The 23,788-nt window shown below is 56.1% G+C and overlaps 1 protein-coding gene across 2 annotated transcripts; it reads left to right on the top strand.

Annotated features, from left to right (window-relative positions):
- Positions 1 to 246: 246 nt before the first annotated feature.
- Positions 247 to 23,443, top strand: LOC109899189 (F-box/SPRY domain-containing protein 1). 2 transcript variants are annotated; one of them, XM_020494239.2, is made up of 3 exons: positions 247 to 745; positions 1,232 to 1,588; positions 22,397 to 23,443. In XM_020494239.2, the coding sequence occupies exons 1-3, from the start codon at positions 428 to 430 to the stop codon at positions 22,601 to 22,603; spliced, it is 882 nt and encodes a 293-aa protein (XP_020349828.1). In that variant the 5' UTR covers positions 247 to 427; the 3' UTR covers positions 22,604 to 23,443. The 2 variants fall into 2 exon arrangements, with proteins under 2 accessions (XP_020349828.1, XP_020349829.1); XM_020494240.2 differs by having other exon boundaries at positions 248 to 745; positions 22,418 to 23,443.
- The last annotated feature ends 345 nt before the right edge of the window (positions 23,444 to 23,788 follow it).

Consider the following 23,788-nt stretch of genomic DNA (forward strand, 5'->3'; position numbering starts at 1 on the left):
GGGTGTAAAAATCAATTCTGACTGTAGATCAGCTGTAAGGGGCGCTTTATGACAGACAAAGGTCCTAACAGGAACACAAAGTAAAATGCACCTATTATCATTTTCCAGACAAAAAGTTCGTTTTGCGATTATCTCTGTCTCCTTCTTTAGAATTAAACATTGTGAATCTGAATAAATATGAATTTATATTGATTTAGAAATGCATGATTTATCAATGCTGTACAAACATTTCCGGGACCTTGACTGGATTTCGCATTTTGCTTCTCCCTTTACCAACCCGGGCTGGGTCCATGGAAATACATGCAGAACAATACCACAGCCGTGATTTAGGCTCGTATTGTTAAAAATGGTCCGTTTTAATTCATTTTAGTTAGGAATTTATTCTGTAAAACACAATTTATCGGTCGGCGTCCTCAATTAGACAAATATGTCGGGAGCGGCCGCCGGAGGGGCGCAGTCTTGCATCAGCGCAGCCGCTGCCAGTTGTAGCTCTGCCGGGAACTCATTCGTCGCAGCCGGTGGAGGTGTGGGAATAGCAGGCAGGCTACCCAGTCGGGTTCTTGAGCATGTGTTCTCTTATTTAGATTTGTATGATCTAATGCGGTGCTCGTTGGTGTGCTGGCATTGGAACAACTGTCTAGCCGACGAGAACAGCGAGGTGTGGCGGAGTCTGTGCGCTCGCTCTCTCAGCGAAGAGGCACTGCGCTCCGACATTCTCTGCAATCTGCCAACCCACAAGGGAAAGGTAGCTATGTATGCTAACGTTTGTTTACTATTGGAAATTCATGGTGAAGGCCAATAGCTGTTACAGATTTTTATTATTTCAATCCAGATTATACCACAATGAATAACTCACGCACCCACTTTCAGCACATATATTAGCTTGCCATTCAATCAGACCGCCTACTCATCAACGTTATTAGTCACGCTGTCTGTCATGCAGAGACCAGTGTCTAGCGGTCTGCACACGCCCTGTTTATTTTACGTCTGCATTCAATAAGATAGATGAGCATGACGCAATCATTTCCTGAATGAGATAATGTAAGTGAAATGATATAGCTATGATCTCTGGTTGCTGGAACATATGTTGATTCTGCCCTCATATTTTGCTCTCAATTCATTGAGATGCACCTGCCATATTTGATCAATTACATGGATGGATGTGTTGATCCTCTTCAAAACCCTGACCCATCTTTGTCTGCCTCCTCACCTGTCTTCTCCTCTCCTGAAGCTCAAGTCCTACCAGCACGCTCTGAGTTCCCACGACTGTTCACGTAACGTCTACGTGAAGAAGAACGGCTTCACCCTTCACCGCAACCCCATCGCCCAGAGCACCGACGGAGCCCGCGGCAAGATCGGCTTCTCTGAGGGCCGCCACGCCTGGGAGATCTGGTGGGAGGGGCCCCTAGGGACCGTGGCGGTGATCGGCATTGCCACCAAGCGTGCTGCCATGCAATGCCAGGGCTACGTGGCCCTCCTGGGTACTGACGACCAAAGCTGGGGCTGGAACCTGGTGGACAACAACCTGCTCCACAATGGGGAGGTGAATGGGAACTTTCCCCAGTGCAACAACGCTCCCAAATACCAGGTAGGTTAGCAACCTGTTTCCCATGGGTCGTAATCATTAGTGCACAGTGTACACCATAGCAAATATTTTGCACCAAAAAAAATTCCATCTAAACAGCGAGTTTAGTGCTGAAGTTCAGGGACGTTGTCACTATGGGGTGAGCTGCAGGGTTCAGGGATGTTGTCACTATGGGGTGAGCTGCAGGGTTCAGGGACGTTGTCACTATGGGGTGAGCTGCAGGCAGGTTCAGGGACGTTGTCACTATGGGGTGAGCTAGCTGCAGGCAGGTTCAGGGACGTTGTCACTATGGGGTGAGCTAGCTGCAGGCAGGTTCAGGGACGTTGTCACTATGGGGTGAGCTAGCTGCAGGCAGGTTCAGGGACGTTGTCACTATGGGGTGAGCTAGCTGCAGGCAGGTTCAGGGACGTTGTCACTATGGGGTGAGCTAGCTGCAGGCAGGTTCAGGGACGTTGTCACTATGGGGTGAGCTAGCTGCAGGCAGGTTCAGGGACGTTGTCACTATGGGGTGAGCTGCAGGATTCAGGGACGTTGTCACTATGGGGTGAGCTGCAGGGGTCAGGGACATTGTCACTATGGGGTGAGCTGCAGGCAGGTTCAGGGACGTTGTCACTATGGGGTGAGCTGCAGGGGTCAGGGACGTTGTCACTATGGGGTGAGCTGCAGGCAGGTTCAGGGACGTTGTCACTATGGGGTGAGCTGCAGGGATCAGGAACGTTGTCAATATGGGGTGAGCTGCAGGCAGGTTCAGGGACGTTGTCACTATGGGGTAAGCTAGCTGCAGGCAGGTTCAGGGACGTTGTCACTATGGGGTGAGCTAGCTGCAGGCAGGTTCAGGGACGTTGTCACTATGGGGTGAGCTAGCTGCAGGCAGGTTCAGGGACGTTGTCACTATGGGGGGAGCTAGCTGCAGGCAGGTTCAAGGACGTTGTCACTATGGGGTGAGCTGCAGGCAGGTTCAGGGACGTTGTCACTATGGGGTGAGCTGCAGGGATCAGGGACGTTGTCACTATGGGGTGAGCTGCAGGGGTCAGGGACATTGTCACTATGGGGTGAGCTGCAGGCAGGTTCAGGGACGTTGTCACTATGGGGTGAGCTGCAGGCAGGTTCAGGGACGTTGTCACTATGGGGTGAGCTGCAGGGGTCAGGGACGTTGTCACTATGGGGTGAGCTGCAGGCAGGTTCAGGGACGTTGTCACTATGGGGTGAGCTGCAGGGATCAGGGACGTTGTCACTATGGGGTGAGCTGCAGGCAGGTTCAGGGACGTTGTCACTATGGGGTGAGCTAGCTGCAGGCAGGGGTCAGGGACGTTGTCACTATGGGGTGAGCTGCAGGGTTCAGGGACATTGTCACTATGGGGTGAGCTGCAGGCAGGTTCAGGGACGTTGTCACTATGGGGTGAGCGAGCTGCAGGCAGGGGTCAGGGACGTTGTCACTATGGGGTGAGCTAGCTGCAGGCAGGTTCAGGGACGTTGTCACTATGGGGTGAGCTAGCTGCAGGCAGGTTCAGGGACGTTGTCACTATGGGGTGAGCTAGCTGCAGGCAGGTTCAGGGACGTTGTCACTATGGGGTGAGCTAGCTGCAGGCAGGTTCAGGGACGTTGTCACTATGGGGTGAGCTGCAGGATTCAGGGACGTTGTCACTATGGGGTGAGCTGCAGGGGTCAGGGACATTGTCACTATGGGGTGAGCTGCAGGCAGGTTCAGGGACGTTGTCACTATGGGGTGAGCTGCAGGGGTCAGGGACGTTGTCACTATGGGGTGAGCTGCAGGCAGGTTCAGGGACGTTGTCACTATGGGGTGAGCTGCAGGGATCAGGGACGTTGTCACTATGGGGTGAGCTGCAGGGGTCAGGGACGTTGTCACTATGGGGTGAGCTGCAGGCAGGTTCAGGGACGTTGTCACTATGGGGTGAGCTGCAGGGATCAGGGACATTGTCACTATGGGGTGAGCTGCAGGCAGGTTCAGGGACGTTGTCACTATGGGGTGAGCTGCAGGGGTCAGGGACGTTGTCACTATGGGGTGAGCTGCAGGCAGGTTCAGGGACGTTGTCACTATGGGGTGAGCTGCAGGGATCAGGGACGTTGTCACTATGGGGTGAGCTGCAGGCAGGTTCAGGGACGTTGTCACTATGGGGTGAGCTAGCTGCAGGCAGGGGTCAGGGACGTTGTCACTATGGGGTGAGCTAGCTGCAGGCAGGTTTAGGGACGTTGTCACTATGGGGTAAGCTAGCTGCAGGCAGGTTCAGGGACGTTGTCACTATGGGGTGAGCTAGCTGCAGGCAGGTTCAGGGACGTTGTCACTATGGGGTGAGCTAGCTGCAGGCAGGTTCAGGGACGTTGTCACTATGGGGTGAGCTAGCTGCAGGCAGGTTCAAGGACGTTGTCACTATGGGGTGAGCTGCAGGCAGGTTCAGGGACGTTGTCACTATGGGGTGAGCTGCAGGGATCAGGGACGTTGTCACTATGGGGTGAGCTGCAGGGGTCAGGGACATTGTCACTATGGGGTGAGCTGCAGGCAGGTTCAGGGACGTTGTCACTATGGGGTGAGCTGCAGGCAGGTTCAGGGACGTTGTCACTATGGGGTGAGCTGCAGGGGTCAGGGACGTTGTCACTATGGGGTGAGCTGCAGGCAGGTTCAGGGACGTTGTCACTATGGGGTGAGCTAGCTGCAGGCAGGGGTCAGGGACGTTGTCACTATGGGGTGAGCTAGCTGCAGGCAGGTTCAGGGACGTTGTCACTATGGGGTAAGCTAGCTGCAGGCAGGTTCAGGGACGTTGTCACTATGGAGTGAGCTAGCTGCAGGCAGGTTCAGGGACGTTGTCACTATGGGGTGAGCTAGCTGCAGGCAGGTTCAGGGACGTTGTCACTATGGGGTGAGCTAGCTGCAGGCAGGTTCAAGGACGTTGTCACTATGGGGTGAGCTAGCTGCAGGCAGGTTCAGGGACGTTGTCACTATGGGGTGAGCTAGCTGCAGGCAGGTTCAAGGACGTTGTCACTATGGGGTGAGCTGCAGGCAGGTTCAGGGACGTTGTCACTATGGGGTGAGCTGCAGGGATCAGGGACGTTGTCACTATGGGGTGAGCTGCAGGGGTCAGGGACATTGTCACTATGGGGTGAGCTGCAGGCAGGTTCAGGGACGTTGTCACTATGGGGTGAGCTGCAGGCAGGTTCAGGGACGTTGTCACTATGGGGTGAGCTGCAGGGGTCAGGGACGTTGTCACTATGGGGTGAGCTGCAGGCAGGTTCAGGGACGTTGTCACTATGGGGTGAGCTGCAGGGATCAGGGACGTTGTCACTATGGGGTGAGCTAGCTGCAGGCAGGTTCAGGGACGTTGTCACTATGGGGTAAGCTAGCTGCAGGCAGGTTCAGGGACGTTGTCACTATGGGGTGAGCTAGCTGCAGGCAGGTTCAGGGACGTTGTCACTATGGGGTGAGCTAGCTGCAGGCAGGTTCAGGGACGTTGTCACTATGGGGTGAGCTAGCTGCAGGCAGGTTCAAGGACGTTGTCACTATGGGGTGAGCTAGCTGCAGGCAGGGGTCAGGGACGTTGTCACTATGGGGTGAGCTAGCTGCAGGCAGGTTCAGGGACGTTGTCACTATGGGGTGAGCTAGCTGCAGGCAGGTTCAGGGACGTTGTCACTATGGGGTGAGCTAGCTGCAGGCAGGTTCAGGGACGTTGTCACTATGGGGTGAGCTAGCTGCAGGCAGGTTCAGGGACGTTGTCACTATGTGGTGAGCTAGCTGCAGGCAGGTTCAGGGACGTTGTCACTATGGGGTGAGCTAGCTGCAGGCAGGTTCAGGGACTTTGTCACTATGGGGTGAGCTAGCTGCAGGCAGGTTCAGGGACTTTGTCACTATGGGGTGAGCTAGGTGCAGGCAGGTTCAGGGACGTTGTCACTATGGGGTGAGCTAGCTGCAGGCAGGTTCAGGGACGTTGTCACTATGGAGTGAGCTAGCTGCAGGCAGGTTCAGGGACGTTGTCACTATGGGGTGAGCTAGCTGCAGGCAGGTTCAGGGACGTTGTCACTATGGGGTGAGCTAGCTGCAGGCAGGTTCAGGGACGTTGTCACTATGGGGTGAGCTAGCTGCAGGCAGGTTCAGGGACGTTGTCACTATGGGGTGAGCTAGCTGCAGGCAGGTTCAGGGACGTTGTCACTATGGGGTGAGCTAGCTGCAGGCAGGTTCAGGGACGTTGTCACTATGGGGTGAGCTAGCTGCAGGCAGGTTCAGGGACGTTGTCACTATGGGGTGAGCTAGCTGCAGGCAGGTTCAGGGACGTTGTCACTATGGGGTGAGCTAGCTGCAGGCAGGTTCAGGGACGTTGTCACTATGGGGTGAGCTAGCTGCAGGCAGGTTCAGGGACGTTGTCACTATGGGGTGAGCTAGCTGCAGGCAGGTTCAGGGACGTTGTCACTATGGGGTGAGCTAGCTGCAGGCAGGTTCAGGGACGTTGTCACTATGGGGTGAGCTAGCTGCAGGCAGGTTCAGGGACGTTGTCACTATGGGGTGAGCTAGCTGCAGGCAGGTTCAGGGACGTTGTCACTATGGGGTGAGCTAGCTGCAGGCAGGTTCAGGGACGTTGTCACTATGGGGTGAGCTAGCTGCAGGCAGGTTCAGGGACGTTGTCACTATGGGGTGAGCTAGCTGCAGGCAGGTTCAGGGACGTTGTCACTATGGGGTGAGCTAGCTGCAGGCAGGTTCAGGGACGTTGTCACTCTGGGGTCAGGGACGTTGTCACTATGGGGTCAGGGACGTTGTCACTATGGGGTCAGGGATGTTGTCACTATGAGGTGAGCTAGCTGCAGGCAGGTTCAGGGACGTTGTCACTATGGGGTCAGGGACGTTGTCACTATGGGGTCAGGGACGTTGTCACTATGAGGTGAGCTAGCTACAGGCAGGTTCAGGGACGTTGTCACTTTGGGGTCAGGGACGTTGTCACTTTGGGGTCAGGGACGTTGTCACTTTGGGGTCAGGGTCGTTGTCACTATGGGGTCAGGGACGTTGTCACTATGAGGTGAGCTAGCTGCAGGCAGGTTCAGGGACGTTGTCACTCTGGGGTCAGGGACGTTGTCACTATGGGGTCAGGGACGTTGTCACTATGAGGTGAGCTAGCTGCAGGCAGGTTCAGGGACGTTGTCACTCTGGGGTGAGCTAGCTGCAGGCAGGTTCAGGGACGTTGTCACTATGGGGTGAGCTAGCTGCAGGCAGGTTCAGGGACGTTGTCACTCTGGGGTCAGGGACGTTGTCACTCTGGGGTCAGGGACGTTGTCACTCTGGGGTCAGGGACGTTGTCACTCTGGGGTCAGGGACGTTGTCACTATGGGTTGAGCTAGCTGCAGGCAGGTTCAGGGACGTTGTCACTCTGGGGTCAGGGACGTTGTCACTATGGGGTCAGGGACGTTGTCACTATGAGGTGAGCTAGCTGCAGGCAGGTTCAGGGACGTTGTCACTCTGGGGTCAGGGACGTTGTCACTATGGGGTCAAGGACGTTGTCACTATGGGGTGAGCTAGCTGCAGGCAGGTTCAGGGACGTTGTCACTCTGGGGTCAGGGACGTTGTCACTATGGGGTCAGGAACGTTGTCACTATGGGGTGAGCTAGCTGCAGGCAGGTTCAGGGACGTTGTCACTCTGGGGTCAGGGACGTTGTCACTATGGGGTCAGGGGCTTTGTCACTATGGGGTGAGCTAGCTGCAGGCAGGTTCAGGGACGTTGTCACTATGGGGTCAGGGACGTTGTCACTATGGGGTGAGCTAGCTGCAGGCAGGTTCAGGGACGTTGTCACTATGGGGTGAGCTAGCTGCAGGCAGGTTCAGGGACGTTGTCACTATGGGGTGAGCTAGCTACAGTGTTCAGGGGCGTTGTCACTATGGGGTGAGCTAGCTGCAGGCAGGTTCAGGGACGTTGTCACTATGGGGTGAGCTAGCTGCAGTGTTCAGGGATGTTGTCACTATGGGGTCAGGGACGTTGTCACTCTGGGGTGAGCTAGCTGCAGGCAGGTTCAGGGACGTTGTCACTGGGGTGAGCTAGCTGCAGGCAGGTTCAGGGACGTTGTCACTATGGGGTGAGCTAGCTGCAGGCAGGTTCAGGGACGTTGTCACTATGGGGTGAGCTAGCTGCAGGCAGGTTCAGGGACGTTGTCACTATGGCGTGAGCTAGCTGCAGGGTTCAGGGATGTTGTCACTATGGGGGCAGGGACGTTGTCACTATGGGGGCAGGGACGTTGTCACTATGGGGGCAGGGACGTTGTCACTATGGGGTCAGGGACATTGTCACTATGGGGTGAGCTAGCTGCAGGGTTCAGGGACGTTGTCACTATGGGGTCAGGGACGTTGTCACTATGGGGTCAGGGACGTTGTCACTATGAGGTGAGCTAGCTGCAGGCAGGTTCAGGGACGTTGTCACTCTGGGGTCAGGGACGTTGTCACTCTGGGGTCAGGGACGTTGTCACTCTGGGGTCAGGGACGTTGTCACTCTGGGGTCAGGGACGTTGTCACTATGGGTTGAGCTAGCTGCAGGCAGGTTCAGGGACGTTGTCACTCTGGGGTGAGCTAGCTGCAGGCAGGTTCAGGGACGTTGTCACTATGGGGTGAGCTAGCTGCAGGCAGGTTCAGGGACGTTGTCACTCTGGGGTCAGGGACGTTGTCACTCTGGGGTCAGGGACGTTGTCACTCTGGGGTCAGGGACGTTGTCACTCTGGGGTCAGGGACGTTGTCACTATGGGTTGAGCTAGCTGCAGGCAGGTTCAGGGACGTTGTCACTCTGGGGTCAGGGACGTTGTCACTATGGGGGCAGGGACGTTGTCACTATGGGGGCAGGGACGTTGTCACTATGGGGTCAGGGACATTGTCACTATGGGGTGAGCTAGCTGCAGGGTTCAGGGACGTTGTCACTCTGGGGTCAGGGACGTTGTCACTTTGGGGTCAGGGTCGTTGTCACTATGGGGTCAGGGACGTTGTCACTATGAGGTGAGCTAGCTGCAGGCAGGTTCAGGGACGTTGTCACTATGGGGTCAGGGACGTTGTCACTATGGGGTCAGGGACGTTGTCACTATGAGGTGAGCTAGCTGCAGGCAGGTTCAGGGACGTTGTCACTCTGGGGTGAGCTAGCTGCAGGCAGGTTCAGGGACGTTGTCACTATGGGGTGAGCTAGCTGCAGGCAGGTTCAGGGACGTTGTCACTCTGGGGTCAGGGACGTTGTCACTCTGGGGTCAGGGACGTTGTCACTCTGGGGTCAGGGACGTTGTCACTCTGGGGTCAGGGACGTTGTCACTATGGGTTGAGCTAGCTGCAGGCAGGTTCAGGGACGTTGTCACTCTGGGGTCAGGGACGTTGTCACTATGGGGTCAGGGACGTTGTCACTATGAGGTGAGCTAGCTGCAGGCAGGTTCAGGGACGTTGTCACTCTGGGGTCAGGGACGTTGTCACTATGGGGTCAAGGACGTTGTCACTATGGGGTGAGCTAGCTGCAGGCAGATTCAGGGACGTTGTCACTCTGGGGTCAGGGACGTTGTCACTATGGGGTCAGGAACGTTGTCACTATGGGGTGAGCTAGCTGCAGGCAGGTTCAGGGACGTTGTCACTCTGGGGTCAGGGACGTTGTCACTATGCGGTCAGGGGCTTTGTCACTATGGGGTGAGCTAGCTGCAGGCAGGTTCAGGGACGTTGTCACTATGGGGTCAGGGACGTTGTCACTATGGGGTGAGCTAGCTGCAGGCAGGTTCAGGGACGTTGTCACTATGGGGTCAGGGACGTTGTCACTATGGGGTGAGCTAGCTGCAGGCAGGTTCAGGGACGTTGTCACTATGGGGTGAGCTAGCTGCAGGCAGGTTCAGGGACGTTGTCACTATGGGGTGAGCTAGCTACAGTGTTCAGGGGCGTTGTCACTATGGGGTGAGCTAGCTGCAGGCAGGTTCAGGGACGTTGTCACTATGGGGTGAGCTAGCTGCAGTGTTCAGGGATGTTGTCACTATGGGGTCAGGGACGTTGTCACTCTGGGGTGAGCTAGCTGCAGGCAGGTTCAGGGACGTTGTCACTGGGGTGAGCTAGCTGCAGGCAGGTTCAGGGACGTTGTCACTATGGGGTGAGCTAGCTGCAGGCAGGTTCAGGGACGTTGTCACTATGGGGTGAGCTAGCTGCAGGCAGGTTCAGGGACGTTGTCACTATGGGGTGAGCTAGCTGCAGGCAGGTTCAGGGACGTTGTCACTATGGGGTGAGCTAGCTGCAGGGTTCAGGGATGTTGTCACTATGGGGGCAGGGACGTTGTCACTATGGGGTCAGGCACGTTGTCACTATGGGGGCAGGGACGTTGTCACTATGGGGTCAGGGACATTGTCACTATGGGGTGAGCTAGCTGCAGGGTTCAGGGACGTTGTCACTATGGGGTCAGGGACGTTGTCACTATGGGGTCAGGGACGTTGTCACTATGAGGTGAGCTAGCTGCAGGCAGGTTCAGGGACGTTGTCACTCTGGGGTCAGGGACGTTGTCACTCTGGGGTCAGGGACGTTGTCACTCTGGGGTCAGGGACGTTGTCACTCTGGGGTCAGGGACGTTGTCACTATGGGTTGAGCTAGCTGCAGGCAGGTTCAGGGACGTTGTCACTCTGGGGTGAGCTAGCTGCAGGCAGGTTCAGGGACGTTGTCACTATGGGGTGAGCTAGCTGCAGGCAGGTTCAGGGACGTTGTCACTCTGGGGTCAGGGACGTTGTCACTCTGGGGTCAGGGACGTTGTCACTCTGGGGTCAGGGACGTTGTCACTCTGGGGTCAGGGACGTTGTCACTATGGGTTGAGCTAGCTGCAGGCAGGTTCAGGGACGTTGTCACTCTGGGGTCAGGGACGTTGTCACTCTGGGGTGAGCTAGCTGCAGGCAGGGGTCAGGGACGTTGTCACTATGGGGTGAGCTAGCTGCAGGCAGGTTTAGGGACGTTGTCACTATGGGGTAAGCTAGCTGCAGGCAGGTTCAGGGACGTTGTCACTATGGGGTGAGCTAGCTGCAGGCAGGTTCAGGGACGTTGTCACTATGGGGTGAGCTAGCTGCAGGCAGGTTCAGGGACGTTGTCACTATGGGGTGAGCTAGCTGCAGGCAGGTTCAAGGACGTTGTCACTATGGGGTGAGCTGCAGGCAGGTTCAGGGACGTTGTCACTATGGGGTGAGCTGCAGGGATCAGGGACGTTGTCACTATGGGGTGAGCTGCAGGGGTCAGGGACATTGTCACTATGGGGTGAGCTGCAGGCAGGTTCAGGGACGTTGTCACTATGGGGTGAGCTGCAGGCAGGTTCAGGGACGTTGTCACTATGGGGTGAGCTGCAGGGGTCAGGGACGTTGTCACTATGGGGTGAGCTGCAGGCAGGTTCAGGGACGTTGTCACTATGGGGTGAGCTGCAGGGATCAGGGACGTTGTCACTATGGGGTGAGCTGCAGGCAGGTTCAGGGACGTTGTCACTATGGGGTGAGCTAGCTGCAGGCAGGGGTCAGGGACGTTGTCACTATGGGGTGAGCTGCAGGGTTCAGGGACATTGTCACTATGGGGTGAGCTGCAGGCAGGTTCAGGGACGTTGTCACTATGGGGTGAGCGAGCTGCAGGCAGGGGTCAGGGACGTTGTCACTATGGGGTGAGCTAGCTGCAGGCAGGTTCAGGGACGTTGTCACTATGGGGTGAGCTAGCTGCAGGCAGGTTCAGGGACGTTGTCACTATGGGGTGAGCTAGCTGCAGGCAGGTTCAGGGACGTTGTCACTATGGGGTGAGCTAGCTGCAGGCAGGTTCAGGGACGTTGTCACTATGGGGTGAGCTGCAGGATTCAGGGACGTTGTCACTATGGGGTGAGCTGCAGGGGTCAGGGACATTGTCACTATGGGGTGAGCTGCAGGCAGGTTCAGGGACGTTGTCACTATGGGGTGAGCTGCAGGGGTCAGGGACGTTGTCACTATGGGGTGAGCTGCAGGCAGGTTCAGGGACGTTGTCACTATGGGGTGAGCTGCAGGGATCAGGGACGTTGTCACTATGGGGTGAGCTGCAGGGGTCAGGGACGTTGTCACTATGGGGTGAGCTGCAGGCAGGTTCAGGGACGTTGTCACTATGGGGTGAGCTGCAGGGATCAGGGACATTGTCACTATGGGGTGAGCTGCAGGCAGGTTCAGGGACGTTGTCACTATGGGGTGAGCTGCAGGGGTCAGGGACGTTGTCACTATGGGGTGAGCTGCAGGCAGGTTCAGGGACGTTGTCACTATGGGGTGAGCTGCAGGGATCAGGGACGTTGTCACTATGGGGTGAGCTGCAGGCAGGTTCAGGGACGTTGTCACTATGGGGTGAGCTAGCTGCAGGCAGGGGTCAGGGACGTTGTCACTATGGGGTGAGCTAGCTGCAGGCAGGTTTAGGGACGTTGTCACTATGGGGTAAGCTAGCTGCAGGCAGGTTCAGGGACGTTGTCACTATGGGGTGAGCTAGCTGCAGGCAGGTTCAGGGACGTTGTCACTATGGGGTGAGCTAGCTGCAGGCAGGTTCAGGGACGTTGTCACTATGGGGTGAGCTAGCTGCAGGCAGGTTCAAGGACGTTGTCACTATGGGGTGAGCTGCAGGCAGGTTCAGGGACGTTGTCACTATGGGGTGAGCTGCAGGGATCAGGGACGTTGTCACTATGGGGTGAGCTGCAGGGGTCAGGGACATTGTCACTATGGGGTGAGCTGCAGGCAGGTTCAGGGACGTTGTCACTATGGGGTGAGCTGCAGGCAGGTTCAGGGACGTTGTCACTATGGGGTGAGCTGCAGGGGTCAGGGACGTTGTCACTATGGGGTGAGCTGCAGGCAGGTTCAGGGACGTTGTCACTATGGGGTGAGCTAGCTGCAGGCAGGGGTCAGGGACGTTGTCACTATGGGGTGAGCTAGCTGCAGGCAGGTTCAGGGACGTTGTCACTATGGGGTAAGCTAGCTGCAGGCAGGTTCAGGGATGTTGTCACTATGGAGTGAGCTAGCTGCAGGCAGGTTCAGGGACGTTGTCACTATGGGGTGAGCTAGCTGCAGGCAGGTTCAGGGACGTTGTCACTATGGGGTGAGCTAGCTGCAGGCAGGTTCAAGGACGTTGTCACTATGGGGTGAGCTAGCTGCAGGCAGGTTCAGGGACGTTGTCACTATGGGGTGAGCTAGCTGCAGGCAGGTTCAAGGACGTTGTCACTATGGGGTGAGCTGCAGGCAGGTTCAGGGACGTTGTCACTATGGGGTGAGCTGCAGGGATCAGGGACGTTGTCACTATGGGGTGAGCTGCAGGGGTCAGGGACATTGTCACTATGGGGTGAGCTGCAGGCAGGTTCAGGGACGTTGTCACTATGGGGTGAGCTGCAGGCAGGTTCAGGGACGTTGTCACTATGGGGTGAGCTGCAGGGGTCAGGGACGTTGTCACTATGGGGTGAGCTGCAGGCAGGTTCAGGGACGTTGTCACTATGGGGTGAGCTGCAGGGATCAGGGACGTTGTCACTATGGGGTGAGCTAGCTGCAGGCAGGTTCAGGGACGTTGTCACTATGGGGTAAGCTAGCTGCAGGCAGGTTCAGGGACGTTGTCACTATGGGGTGAGCTAGCTGCAGGCAGGTTCAGGGACGTTGTCACTATGGGGTGAGCTAGCTGCAGGCAGGTTCAGGGACGTTGTCACTATGGGGTGAGCTAGCTGCAGGCAGGTTCAAGGACGTTGTCACTATGGGGTGAGCTAGCTGCAGGCAGGGGTCAGGGACGTTGTCACTATGGGGTGAGCTAGCTGCAGGCAGGTTCAGGGACGTTGTCACTATGGGGTGAGCTAGCTGCAGGCAGGTTCAGGGACGTTGTCACTATGGGGTGAGCTAGCTGCAGGCAGGTTCAGGGACGTTGTCACTATGGGGTGAGCTAGCTGCAGGCAGGTTCAGGGACGTTGTCACTATGTGGTGAGCTAGCTGCAGGCAGGTTCAGGGACGTTGTCACTATGGGGTGAGCTAGCTGCAGGCAGGTTCAGGGACTTTGTCACTATGGGGTGAGCTAGCTGCAGGCAGGTTCAGGGACTTTGTCACTATGGGGTGAGCTAGGTGCAGGCAGGTTCAGGGACGTTGTCACTATGGGGTGAGCTAGCTGCAGGCAGGTTCAGGGACGTTGTCACTATGGAGTGAGCTAGCTGCAGGCAGGTTCAGGGACGTTGTCACTATGGGGTGAGCTAGCTGCAGGCAGGTTCAGGGACGTTGTCACTATGGGGTGAGCTAGCTGCAGGCAGGTTCAGGGACGTTGTCACTATGGGGTGAGCTAGCTGCAGGCAGGTTCAGGGACGTTGTCACTATGGGGTGAGCTAGCTGCAGGCAGGTTCAGGGACGTTGTCACTATGGGGTGAGCTAGCTGCAGGCAGGTTCAGGGACGTTGTCACTATGGGGTGAGCTAGCTGCAGGCAGGTTCAGGGACGTTGTCACTATGGGGTGAGCTAGCTGCAGGCAGGTTCAGGGACGTTGTCACTATGGGGTGAGCTAGCTGCAGGCAGGTTCAGGGACGTTGTCACTATGGGGTGAGCTAGCTGCAGGCAGGTTCAGGGACGTTGTCACTATGGGGTGAGCTAGCTGCAGGCAGGTTCAGGGACGTTGTCACTATGGGGTGAGCTAGCTGCAGGCAGGTTCAGGGACGTTGTCACTATGGGGTGAGCTAGCTGCAGGCAGGTTCAGGGACGTTGTCACTATGGGGTGAGCTAGCTGCAGGCAGGTTCAGGGACGTTGTCACTATGGGGTGAGCTAGCTGCAGGCAGGTTCAGGGACGTTGTCACTATGGGGTGAGCTAGCTGCAGGCAGGTTCAGGGACGTTGTCACTATGGGGTGAGCTAGCTGCAGGCAGGTTCAGGGACGTTGTCACTATGGGGTGAGCTAGCTGCAGGCAGGTTCAGGGACGTTGTCACTCTGGGGTCAGGGACGTTGTCACTATGGGGTCAGGGACGTTGTCACTATGGGGTCAGGGATGTTGTCACTATGAGGTGAGCTAGCTGCAGGCAGGTTCAGGGACGTTGTCACTATGGGGTCAGGGACGTTGTCACTATGGGGTCAGGGACGTTGTCACTATGAGGTGAGCTAGCTACAGGCAGGTTCAGGGACGTTGTCACTTTGGGGTCAGGGACGTTGTCACTTTGGGGTCAGGGACGTTGTCACTTTGGGGTCAGGGTCGTTGTCACTATGGGGTCAGGGACGTTGTCACTATGAGGTGAGCTAGCTGCAGGCAGGTTCAGGGACGTTGTCACTCTGGGGTCAGGGACGTTGTCACTATGGGGTCAGGGACGTTGTCACTATGAGGTGAGCTAGCTGCAGGCAGGTTCAGGGACGTTGTCACTCTGGGGTGAGCTAGCTGCAGGCAGGTTCAGGGACGTTGTCACTATGGGGTGAGCTAGCTGCAGGCAGGTTCAGGGACGTTGTCACTCTGGGGTCAGGGACGTTGTCACTCTGGGGTCAGGGACGTTGTCACTCTGGGGTCAGGGACGTTGTCACTCTGGGGTCAGGGACGTTGTCACTATGGGTTGAGCTAGCTGCAGGCAGGTTCAGGGACGTTGTCACTCTGGGGTCAGGGACGTTGTCACTATGGGGTCAGGGACGTTGTCACTATGAGGTGAGCTAGCTGCAGGCAGGTTCAGGGACGTTGTCACTCTGGGGTCAGGGACGTTGTCACTATGGGGTCAAGGACGTTGTCACTATGGGGTGAGCTAGCTGCAGGCAGGTTCAGGGACGTTGTCACTCTGGGGTCAGGGACGTTGTCACTATGGGGTCAGGAACGTTGTCACTATGGGGTGAGCTAGCTGCAGGCAGGTTCAGGGACGTTGTCACTCTGGGGTCAGGGACGTTGTCACTATGGGGTCAGGGGCTTTGTCACTATGGGGTGAGCTAGCTGCAGGCAGGTTCAGGGACGTTGTCACTATGGGGTCAGGGACGTTGTCACTATGGGGTGAGCTAGCTGCAGGCAGGTTCAGGGACGTTGTCACTATGGGGTGAGCTAGCTGCAGGCAGGTTCAGGGACGTTGTCACTATGGGGTGAGCTAGCTACAGTGTTCAGGGGCGTTGTCACTATGGGGTGAGCTAGCTGCAGGCAGGTTCAGGGACGTTGTCACTATGGGGTGAGCTAGCTGCAGTGTTCAGGGATGTTGTCACTATGGGGTCAGGGACGTTGTCACTCTGGGGTGAGCTAGCTGCAGGCAGGTTCAGGGACGTTGTCACTGGGGTGAGCTAGCTGCAGGCAGGTTCAGGGACGTTGTCACTATGGGGTGAGCTAGCTGCAGGCAGGTTCAGGGACGTTGTCACTATGGGGTGAGCTAGCTGCAGGCAGGTTCAGGGACGTTGTCACTATGGCGTGAGCTAGCTGCAGGGTTCAGGGATGTTGTCACTATGGGGGCAGGGACGTTGTCACTATGGGGGCAGGGACGTTGTCACTATGGGGGCAGGGACGTTGTCACTATGGGGTCAGGGACATTGTCACTATGGGGTGAGCTAGCTGCAGGGTTCAGGGACGTTGTCACTATGGGGTCAGGGACGTTGTCACTATGGGGTCAGGGACGTTGTCACTATGAGGTGAGCTAGCTGCAGGCAGGTTCAGGGACGTTGTCACTCTGGGGTCAGGGACGTTGTCACTCTGGGGTCAGGGACGTTGTCACTCTGGGGTCAGGGACGTTGTCACTCTGGGGTCAGGGACGTTGTCACTATGGGTTGAGCTAGCTGCAGGCAGGTTCAGGGACGTTGTCACTCTGGGGTGAGCTAGCTGCAGGCAGGTTCAGGGACGTTGTCACTATGGGGTGAGCTAGCTGCAGGCAGGTTCAGGGACGTTGTCACTCTGGGGTCAGGGACGTTGTCACTCTGGGGTCAGGGACGTTGTCACTCTGGGGTCAGGGACGTTGTCACTCTGGGGTCAGGGACGTTGTCACTATGGGTTGAGCTAGCTGCAGGCAGGTTCAGGGACGTTGTCACTCTGGGGTCAGGGACGTTGTCACTATGGGGGCAGGGACGTTGTCACTATGGGGGCAGGGACGTTGTCACTATGGGGTCAGGGACATTGTCACTATGGGGTGAGCTAGCTGCAGGGTTCAGGGACGTTGTCACTCTGGGGTCAGGGACGTTGTCACTTTGGGGTCAGGGACGTTGTCACTTTGGGGTCAGGGTCGTTGTCACTATGGGGTCAGGGACGTTGTCACTATGAGGTGAGCTAGCTGCAGGCAGGTTCAGGGACGTTGTCACTATGGGGTCAGGGACGTTGTCACTATGGGGTCAGGGACGTTGTCACTATGAGGTGAGCTAGCTGCAGGCAGGTTCAGGGACGTTGTCACTCTGGGGTGAGCTAGCTGCAGGCAGGTTCAGGGACGTTGTCACTATGGGGTGAGCTAGCTGCAGGCAGGTTCAGGGACGTTGTCACTCTGGGGTCAGGGACGTTGTCACTCTGGGGTCAGGGACGTTGTCACTCTGGGGTCAGGGACGTTGTCACTCTGGGGTCAGGGACGTTGTCACTATGGGTTGAGCTAGCTGCAGGCAGGTTCAGGGACGTTGTCACTCTGGGGTCAGGGACGTTGTCACTATGGGGTCAGGGACGTTGTCACTATGAGGTGAGCTAGCTGCAGGCAGGTTCAGGGACGTTGTCACTCTGGGGTCAGGGACGTTGTCACTATGGGGTCAAGGACGTTGTCACTATGGGGTGAGCTAGCTGCAGGCAGGTTCAGGGACGTTGTCACTCTGGGGTCAGGGACGTTGTCACTATGGGGTCAGGAACGTTGTCACTATGGGGTGAGCTAGCTGCAGGCAGGTTCAGGGACGTTGTCACTCTGGGGTCAGGGACGTTGTCACTATGCGGTCAGGGGCTTTGTCACTATGGGGTGAGCTAGCTGCAGGCAGGTTCAGGGACGTTGTCACTATGGGGTCAGGGACGTTGTCACTATGGGGTGAGCTAGCTGCAGGCAGGTTCAGGGACGTTGTCACTATGGGGTCAGGGACGTTGTCACTATGGGGTGAGCTAGCTGCAGGCAGGTTCAGGGACGTTGTCACTATGGGGTGAGCTAGCTGCAGGCAGGTTCAGGGACGTTGTCACTATGGGGTGAGCTAGCTACAGTGTTCAGGGGCGTTGTCACTATGGGGTGAGCTAGCTGCAGGCAGGTTCAGGGACGTTGTCACTATGGGGTGAGCTAGCTGCAGTGTTCAGGGATGTTGTCACTATGGGGTCAGGGACGTTGTCACTCTGGGGTGAGCTAGCTGCAGGCAGGTTCAGGGACGTTGTCACTGGGGTGAGCTAGCTGCAGGCAGGTTCAGGGACGTTGTCACTATGGGGTGAGCTAGCTGCAGGCAGGTTCAGGGACGTTGTCACTATGGGGTGAGCTAGCTGCAGGCAGGTTCAGGGACGTTGTCACTATGGGGTGAGCTAGCTGCAGGCAGGTTCAGGGACGTTGTCACTATGGGGTGAGCTAGCTGCAGGGTTCAGGGATGTTGTCACTATGGGGGCAGGGACGTTGTCACTATGGGGTCAGGCACGTTGTCACTATGGGGGCAGGGACGTTGTCACTATGGGGTCAGGGACATTGTCACTATGGGGTGAGCTAGCTGCAGGGTTCAGGGACGTTGTCACTATGGGGTCAGGGACGTTGTCACTATGGGGTCAGGGACGTTGTCACTATGAGGTGAGCTAGCTGCAGGCAGGTTCAGGGACGTTGTCACTCTGGGGTCAGGGACGTTGTCACTCTGGGGTCAGGGACGTTGTCACTCTGGGGTCAGGGACGTTGTCACTCTGGGGTCAGGGACGTTGTCACTATGGGTTGAGCTAGCTGCAGGCAGGTTCAGGGACGTTGTCACTCTGGGGTGAGCTAGCTGCAGGCAGGTTCAGGGACGTTGTCACTATGGGGTGAGCTAGCTGCAGGCAGGTTCAGGGACGTTGTCACTCTGGGGTCAGGGACGTTGTCACTCTGGGGTCAGGGACGTTGTCACTCTGGGGTCAGGGACGTTGTCACTCTGGGGTCAGGGACGTTGTCACTATGGGTTGAGCTAGCTGCAGGCAGGTTCAGGGACGTTGTCACTCTGGGGTCAGGGACGTTGTCACTCTGGGGTGAGCTAGCTGCAGGCAGGTTCAGGGACGTTGTCACTCTGGGGTGAGCTAGCTGCAGGCAGGTTCAGGGACGTTGTCACTATGGGGTGAGCTAGCTGCAGGCAGGTTCAGGGACGTTGTCACTATGGGGTCAGGGACGTTGTCACTATGGGGTGAGCTAGCTGCAGGCAGGTTCAGGGACGTTGTCACTATGGGGTGAGCTAGCTGCAGGCAGGTTCAGGGACGTTGTCACTATGGGGTGAGCTAGCTACAGTGTTCAGGGGCGTTGTCACTATGGGGTGAGCTAGCTGCAGGCAGGTTCAGGGACGTTGTCACTATGGGGTGAGCTAGCTGCAGTGTTCAGGGATGTTGTCACTATGGGGTCAGGGACGTTGTCACTCTGGGGTGAGCTAGCTGCAGGCAGGTTCAGGGACGTTGTCACTGGGGTGAGCTAGCTGCAGGCAGGTTCAGGGACGTTGTCACTATGGGGTGAGCTAGCTGCAGGCAGGTTCAGGGACGTTGTCACTATGGGGTGAGCTAGCTGCAGGCAGGTTCAGGGACGTTGTCACTATGGGGTGAGCTAGCTGCAGGCAGGTTCAGGGACGTTGTCACTATGGGGTGAGCTAGCTGCAGGGTTCAGGGATGTTGTCACTATGGGGGCAGGGACGTTGTCACTATGGGGTCAGGCACGTTGTCACTATGGGGGCAGGGACGTTGTCACTATGGGGTCAGGGACATTGTCACTATGGGGTGAGCTAGCTGCAGGGTTCAGGGACGTTGTCACTATGGGGTCAGGGACGTTGTCACTATGGGGTCAGGGACGTTGTCACTATGAGGTGAGCTAGCTGCAGGCAGGTTCAGGGACGTTGTCACTCTGGGGTCAGGGACGTTGTCACTCTGGGGTCAGGGACGTTGTCACTCTGGGGTCAGGGACGTTGTCACTCTGGGGTCAGGGACGTTGTCACTATGGGTTGAGCTAGCTGCAGGCAGGTTCAGGGACATTGTCACTCTGGGGTGAGCTAGCTGCAGGCAGGTTCAGGGACGTTGTCACTATGGGGTGAGCTAGCTGCAGGCAGGTTCAGGGACGTTGTCACTCTGGGGTCAGGGACGTTGTCACTCTGGGGTCAGGGACGTTGTCACTCTGGGGTCAGGGACGTTGTCACTCTGGGGTCAGGGACGTTGTCACTATGGGTTGAGCTAGCTGCAGGCAGGTTCAGGGACGTTGTCACTCTGGGGTCAGGGACGTTGTCACTCTGGGGTGAGCTAGCTGCAGGCAGGTTCAGGGACGTTGTCACTCTGGGGTGAGCTAGCTGCAGGCAGGTTCAGGGACGTTGTCACTATGGGGTGAGCTAGCTGCAGGCAGGTTCAGGGACGTTGTCACTATGGGGTGAGCTAGCTGCAGGCAGGTTCAGGGACGTTGTCACTATGGGGTGAGCTAGCTGCAGGCAGGTTCAGGGGCGTTGTCACTATGGGGTGAGCTAGCTGCAGGCAGGTTCAGGGACGTTGTCACTATGGGGTGAGCTAGCTGCAGGCAGGTTCAGGGACGTTGTCACTATGGGGTGAGCTAGCTGCAGGGTTCAGGGATGTTGTCACTATGGGGGCAGGGACGTTGTCACTATGGGGTCATGGACATTGTCACTATGGGGTGAGCTAGCTGCAGGGTTCAGGGACGTTGTCACTATGGGTTCAGGGACGTTGTCACTATGGGGTCAGGCACGTTGTCACTATGAGGTGAGCTAGCTGCAGGCAGGTTCAGGGACGTTGTCACTCTGGGGTCAGGGACGTTGTCACTATGGGGGCAGGGACGTTGTCACTATGGGGGCAGGGACGTTGTCACTATGGGGTCAGGGACATTGTCACTATGGGGTGAGCTAGCTGCAGGGTTCAGGGACGTTGTCACTCTGGGGTCAGGGACGTTGTCACTCTGGGGTCAGGGACGTTGTCACTCTGGGGTCAGGGACGTTGTCACTCTGGGGTCAGGGACGTTGTCACTCTGGGGTCAGGGACGTTGTCACTCTGGGGTCAGGGACGTTGTCACTATGGGTTGAGCTAGCTGCAGGCAGGTTCAGGGACGTTGTCACTATGGGGTCAGGGACGTTGTCACTCTGGGGTGAGCTAGCTGCAGGCAGGTTCAGGGACGTTGTCACTGGGGTGAGCTAGCTGCAGGCAGGTTCAGGGACGTTGTCACTATGGGGTGAGCTAGCTGCAGGCAGGTTCAGGGACGTTGTCACTATGGGGTGAGCTAGCTGCAGGCAGGTTCAGGGACGTTGTCACTATGGGTTGAGCTAGCTGCAGGCAGGTTCAGGGACGTTGTCACTCTGGGGTCAGGGACGTTGTCACTCTGGGGTGAGCTAGCTGCAGGCAGGTTCAGGGACGTTGTCACTCTGGGGTGAGCTAGCTGCAGGCAGGTTCAGGGACGTTGTCACTATGGGGTGAGCTAGCTGCAGGCAGGTTCAGGGACGTTGTCACTATGGGGTGAGCTAGCTGCAGGCAGGTTCAGGGACGTTGTCACTATGGGGTGAGCTAGCTGCAGGCAGGTTCAGGGACGTTGTCACTATGGGGTGAGCTAGCTGCAGGCAGGTTCAGGGACGTTGTCACTATGGGGTGAGCTAGCTGCAGGCAGGTTCAGGGACGTTGTCACTATGGGGTGAGCTAGCTGCAGGGTTCAGGGATGTTGTCACTATGGGGGCAGGGACGTTGTCACTATGGGGTCATGGACATTGTCACTATGGGGTGAGCTAGCTGCAGGGTTCAGGGACGTTGTCACTATGGGTTCAGGGACGTGTCACTATGGGGTCAGGGACGTTGTCACTATGGGGTCAGGCACGTTGTCACTATGAGGTGAGCTAGCTGCAGGCAGGTTCAGGGACGTTGTCACTCTGGGGTCAGGGACGTTGTCACTATGGGGGCAGGGACGTTGTCACTATGGGGGCAGGGACGTTGTCACTATGGGGGCAGGGACGTTGTCACTATGGGGTCAGGGACATTGTCACTATGGGGTGAGCTAGCTGCAGGGTTCAGGGACGTTGTCACTCTGGGGTCAGGGACGTTGTCACTCTGGGGTCAGGGACGTTGTCACTCTGGGGTCAGGGACGTTGTCACTCTGGGGTCAGGGACGTTGTCACTCTGGGGTCAGGGACGTTGTCACTATGGGTTGAGCTAGCTGCAGGCAGGTTCATGGACGTTGTCACTCTGGGGTCAGGGACGTTGTCACTCTGGGGTCAGGGACGTTGTCACTCTGGGGTCAGGGACGTTGTCACTATGGGTTGAGCTAGCTGCAGGCAGGTTCAGGGACGTTGTCACTATGGGGTCAGGGACGTTGTCACTATGGGGTGAGCTAGCTGCAGGTAGGTTCAGGGACGTTGTCACTCTGGGGTGAGCTAGCTGCAGGCAGGTTCAGGGACGTTGTCACTCTGGGGTGAGCTAGCTGCAGGCAGGTTCAGGGACGTTGTCACTATGGGGTGAGCTAGCTGCAGGCAGGTTCAGGGACGTTGTCACTATGCTGTAGACAGAGTTATAGACACATCTGAATACATAAATGGTCCTTTTAAAGCTCTGAGCCATTGTTTAAGGCTGATGAACCATCTAAATACGAGTGTCTCTCGTTATTAGATTGCCATTTATTTGTTTGATGAGTTAGGCCTGTGCAGTAGGATGCATGTCAAGAAGAACGCCACCTTAAATGAGAAGTTCTCATAACAGTAAAGCATGTATTAATTGTAGCTTGTGAAAGTGAAGCCGTTTTCTGTGTTGTAGCTGTTACTTACTGTTATATTACTTTCTAGTGTAATGGTGTGCGTCCACAGATCGGGGAGAGGATACGCGTAATCCTGGATATGGATAACAAAACCCTGGCCTTCGAGAGAGGCTTTGAGTTCCTGGGAGTGGCCTTCCGAGGGCTTCCGAAAGCCTGCCTCTTCCCGGCCGTCTCAGCTGTCTACGGCAACACTGAGGTGACCATGGTCTACCTGGGCAAGCCTCTGGATGGGTAGCACTGCCACAAGAGCAGCCGGTGCCATGTCAGGTGTGCCAAGGATAATGACTGTTGGTTGGCACCTGAGAAGACTCTCAGCTAACATTCCACAACCACTGGGGTGGAACCTAAAATCAAAATGGATGCTAGTGATCATTGACGGACAAGCGGGGAGGTGGGTGTGTGGACTAGAGGTTGTTTCAAAAGGGTTTTCTGTCTCAACATGGATGTTCTATCCACTAGCTGCTGGACCATTTTATTTACAGTATGGGAGGACTTGACTTATTATTTTTTAAATGTTATTTTATGAAGTAACAATACTGCTGAATTCCGTACATGCGGTTGGTTTGTATGTCTGTTCCTATGAGGCCAAACCAAAATATGAACTGTGGCAAATATGTAAAGAAAACCCTCATCGTATGATAGAGGAACAAGTCATCATCGTGAGAATATTGTCGATGTGGAAATGTGAAGCTGTAACATTTCTAGAGCACAACTGTAACTGCCGTGAGGGGGAACGTGGAGTGATTGACTTTTGACCCTTTCAGAGGACTACATGCAGTATGGAACATTTTTTTTTTTTTTTTGCCAACTGACCATTAAAGCCAGGAAAGAAGGCTTCAGTAGCAAAGCTAGCTGGTCATGCGCATGTGTTGCAGTATAACTGAAACGTCTCCTCTCTTCAGATGCGTTGTATAGGAAGAGCAGAAGTCCGGGGACTACATTACCCTTTGTGCATCCATTTGAATTGTGGTGGTATTAGTCCTAGTGTTTCATGATAAGTATTTATAGGTTTTAATCCGTGGTACTATTGAAGAGGTCATGGAAGCTTCAAATAAAGATGATCTGTTGCCAGTCTGATTGTTTCATGATGCTTCCACAAGAGGGCAACCATTGCTTTGTATATGTTATATAAAATAAGAACCACCTACTGAAACATTTTAATAGGCCTGTATTTTATTTGATCCTTATCCTTATTCAAAAGGCACTCGCACATCTGAGCAATCTTTGTTGCAGGTGCCTGGTAACAGTTGAAGAAGAAACCCTCACCTTGATAGTATCGCTGCTCTTTGTTAAAGCTTTACGTATCGGCTTCGAGGCTTCCTAAACTGAAAGACACCTTTCAATGTCTATATTATCACACTGCAGTCTCCCTTATTCTACAATCAAATCCTTTGTTTTTGTCTGCCTTTCTCATAAAGTA

Source organism: Oncorhynchus kisutch, linkage group LG11 (genome assembly GCF_002021735.2).
Source record: "Oncorhynchus kisutch isolate 150728-3 linkage group LG11, Okis_V2, whole genome shotgun sequence".
In the NCBI taxonomy this organism is placed as follows: Eukaryota; Metazoa; Chordata; class Actinopteri; order Salmoniformes; family Salmonidae; genus Oncorhynchus; species Oncorhynchus kisutch.

Coding starts and splice junctions, on each gene's coding strand:
- LOC109899189 (XM_020494239.2), top strand. CDS start 428: ATGTCGGGAGCGGCCGCCGGAGGGGCGCAGTCTTGCATCAGCGCAGCC. Junction 746..1,231: donor TGCCAACCCACAAGGGAAAG/GTAGCTATGTAT, acceptor CCTCTCCTGAAG/CTCAAGTCCTACCAGCACGC. Junction 1,589..22,396: donor ACAACGCTCCCAAATACCAG/GTAGGTTAGCAA, acceptor ATTACTTTCTAG/TGTAATGGTGTGCGTCCACA.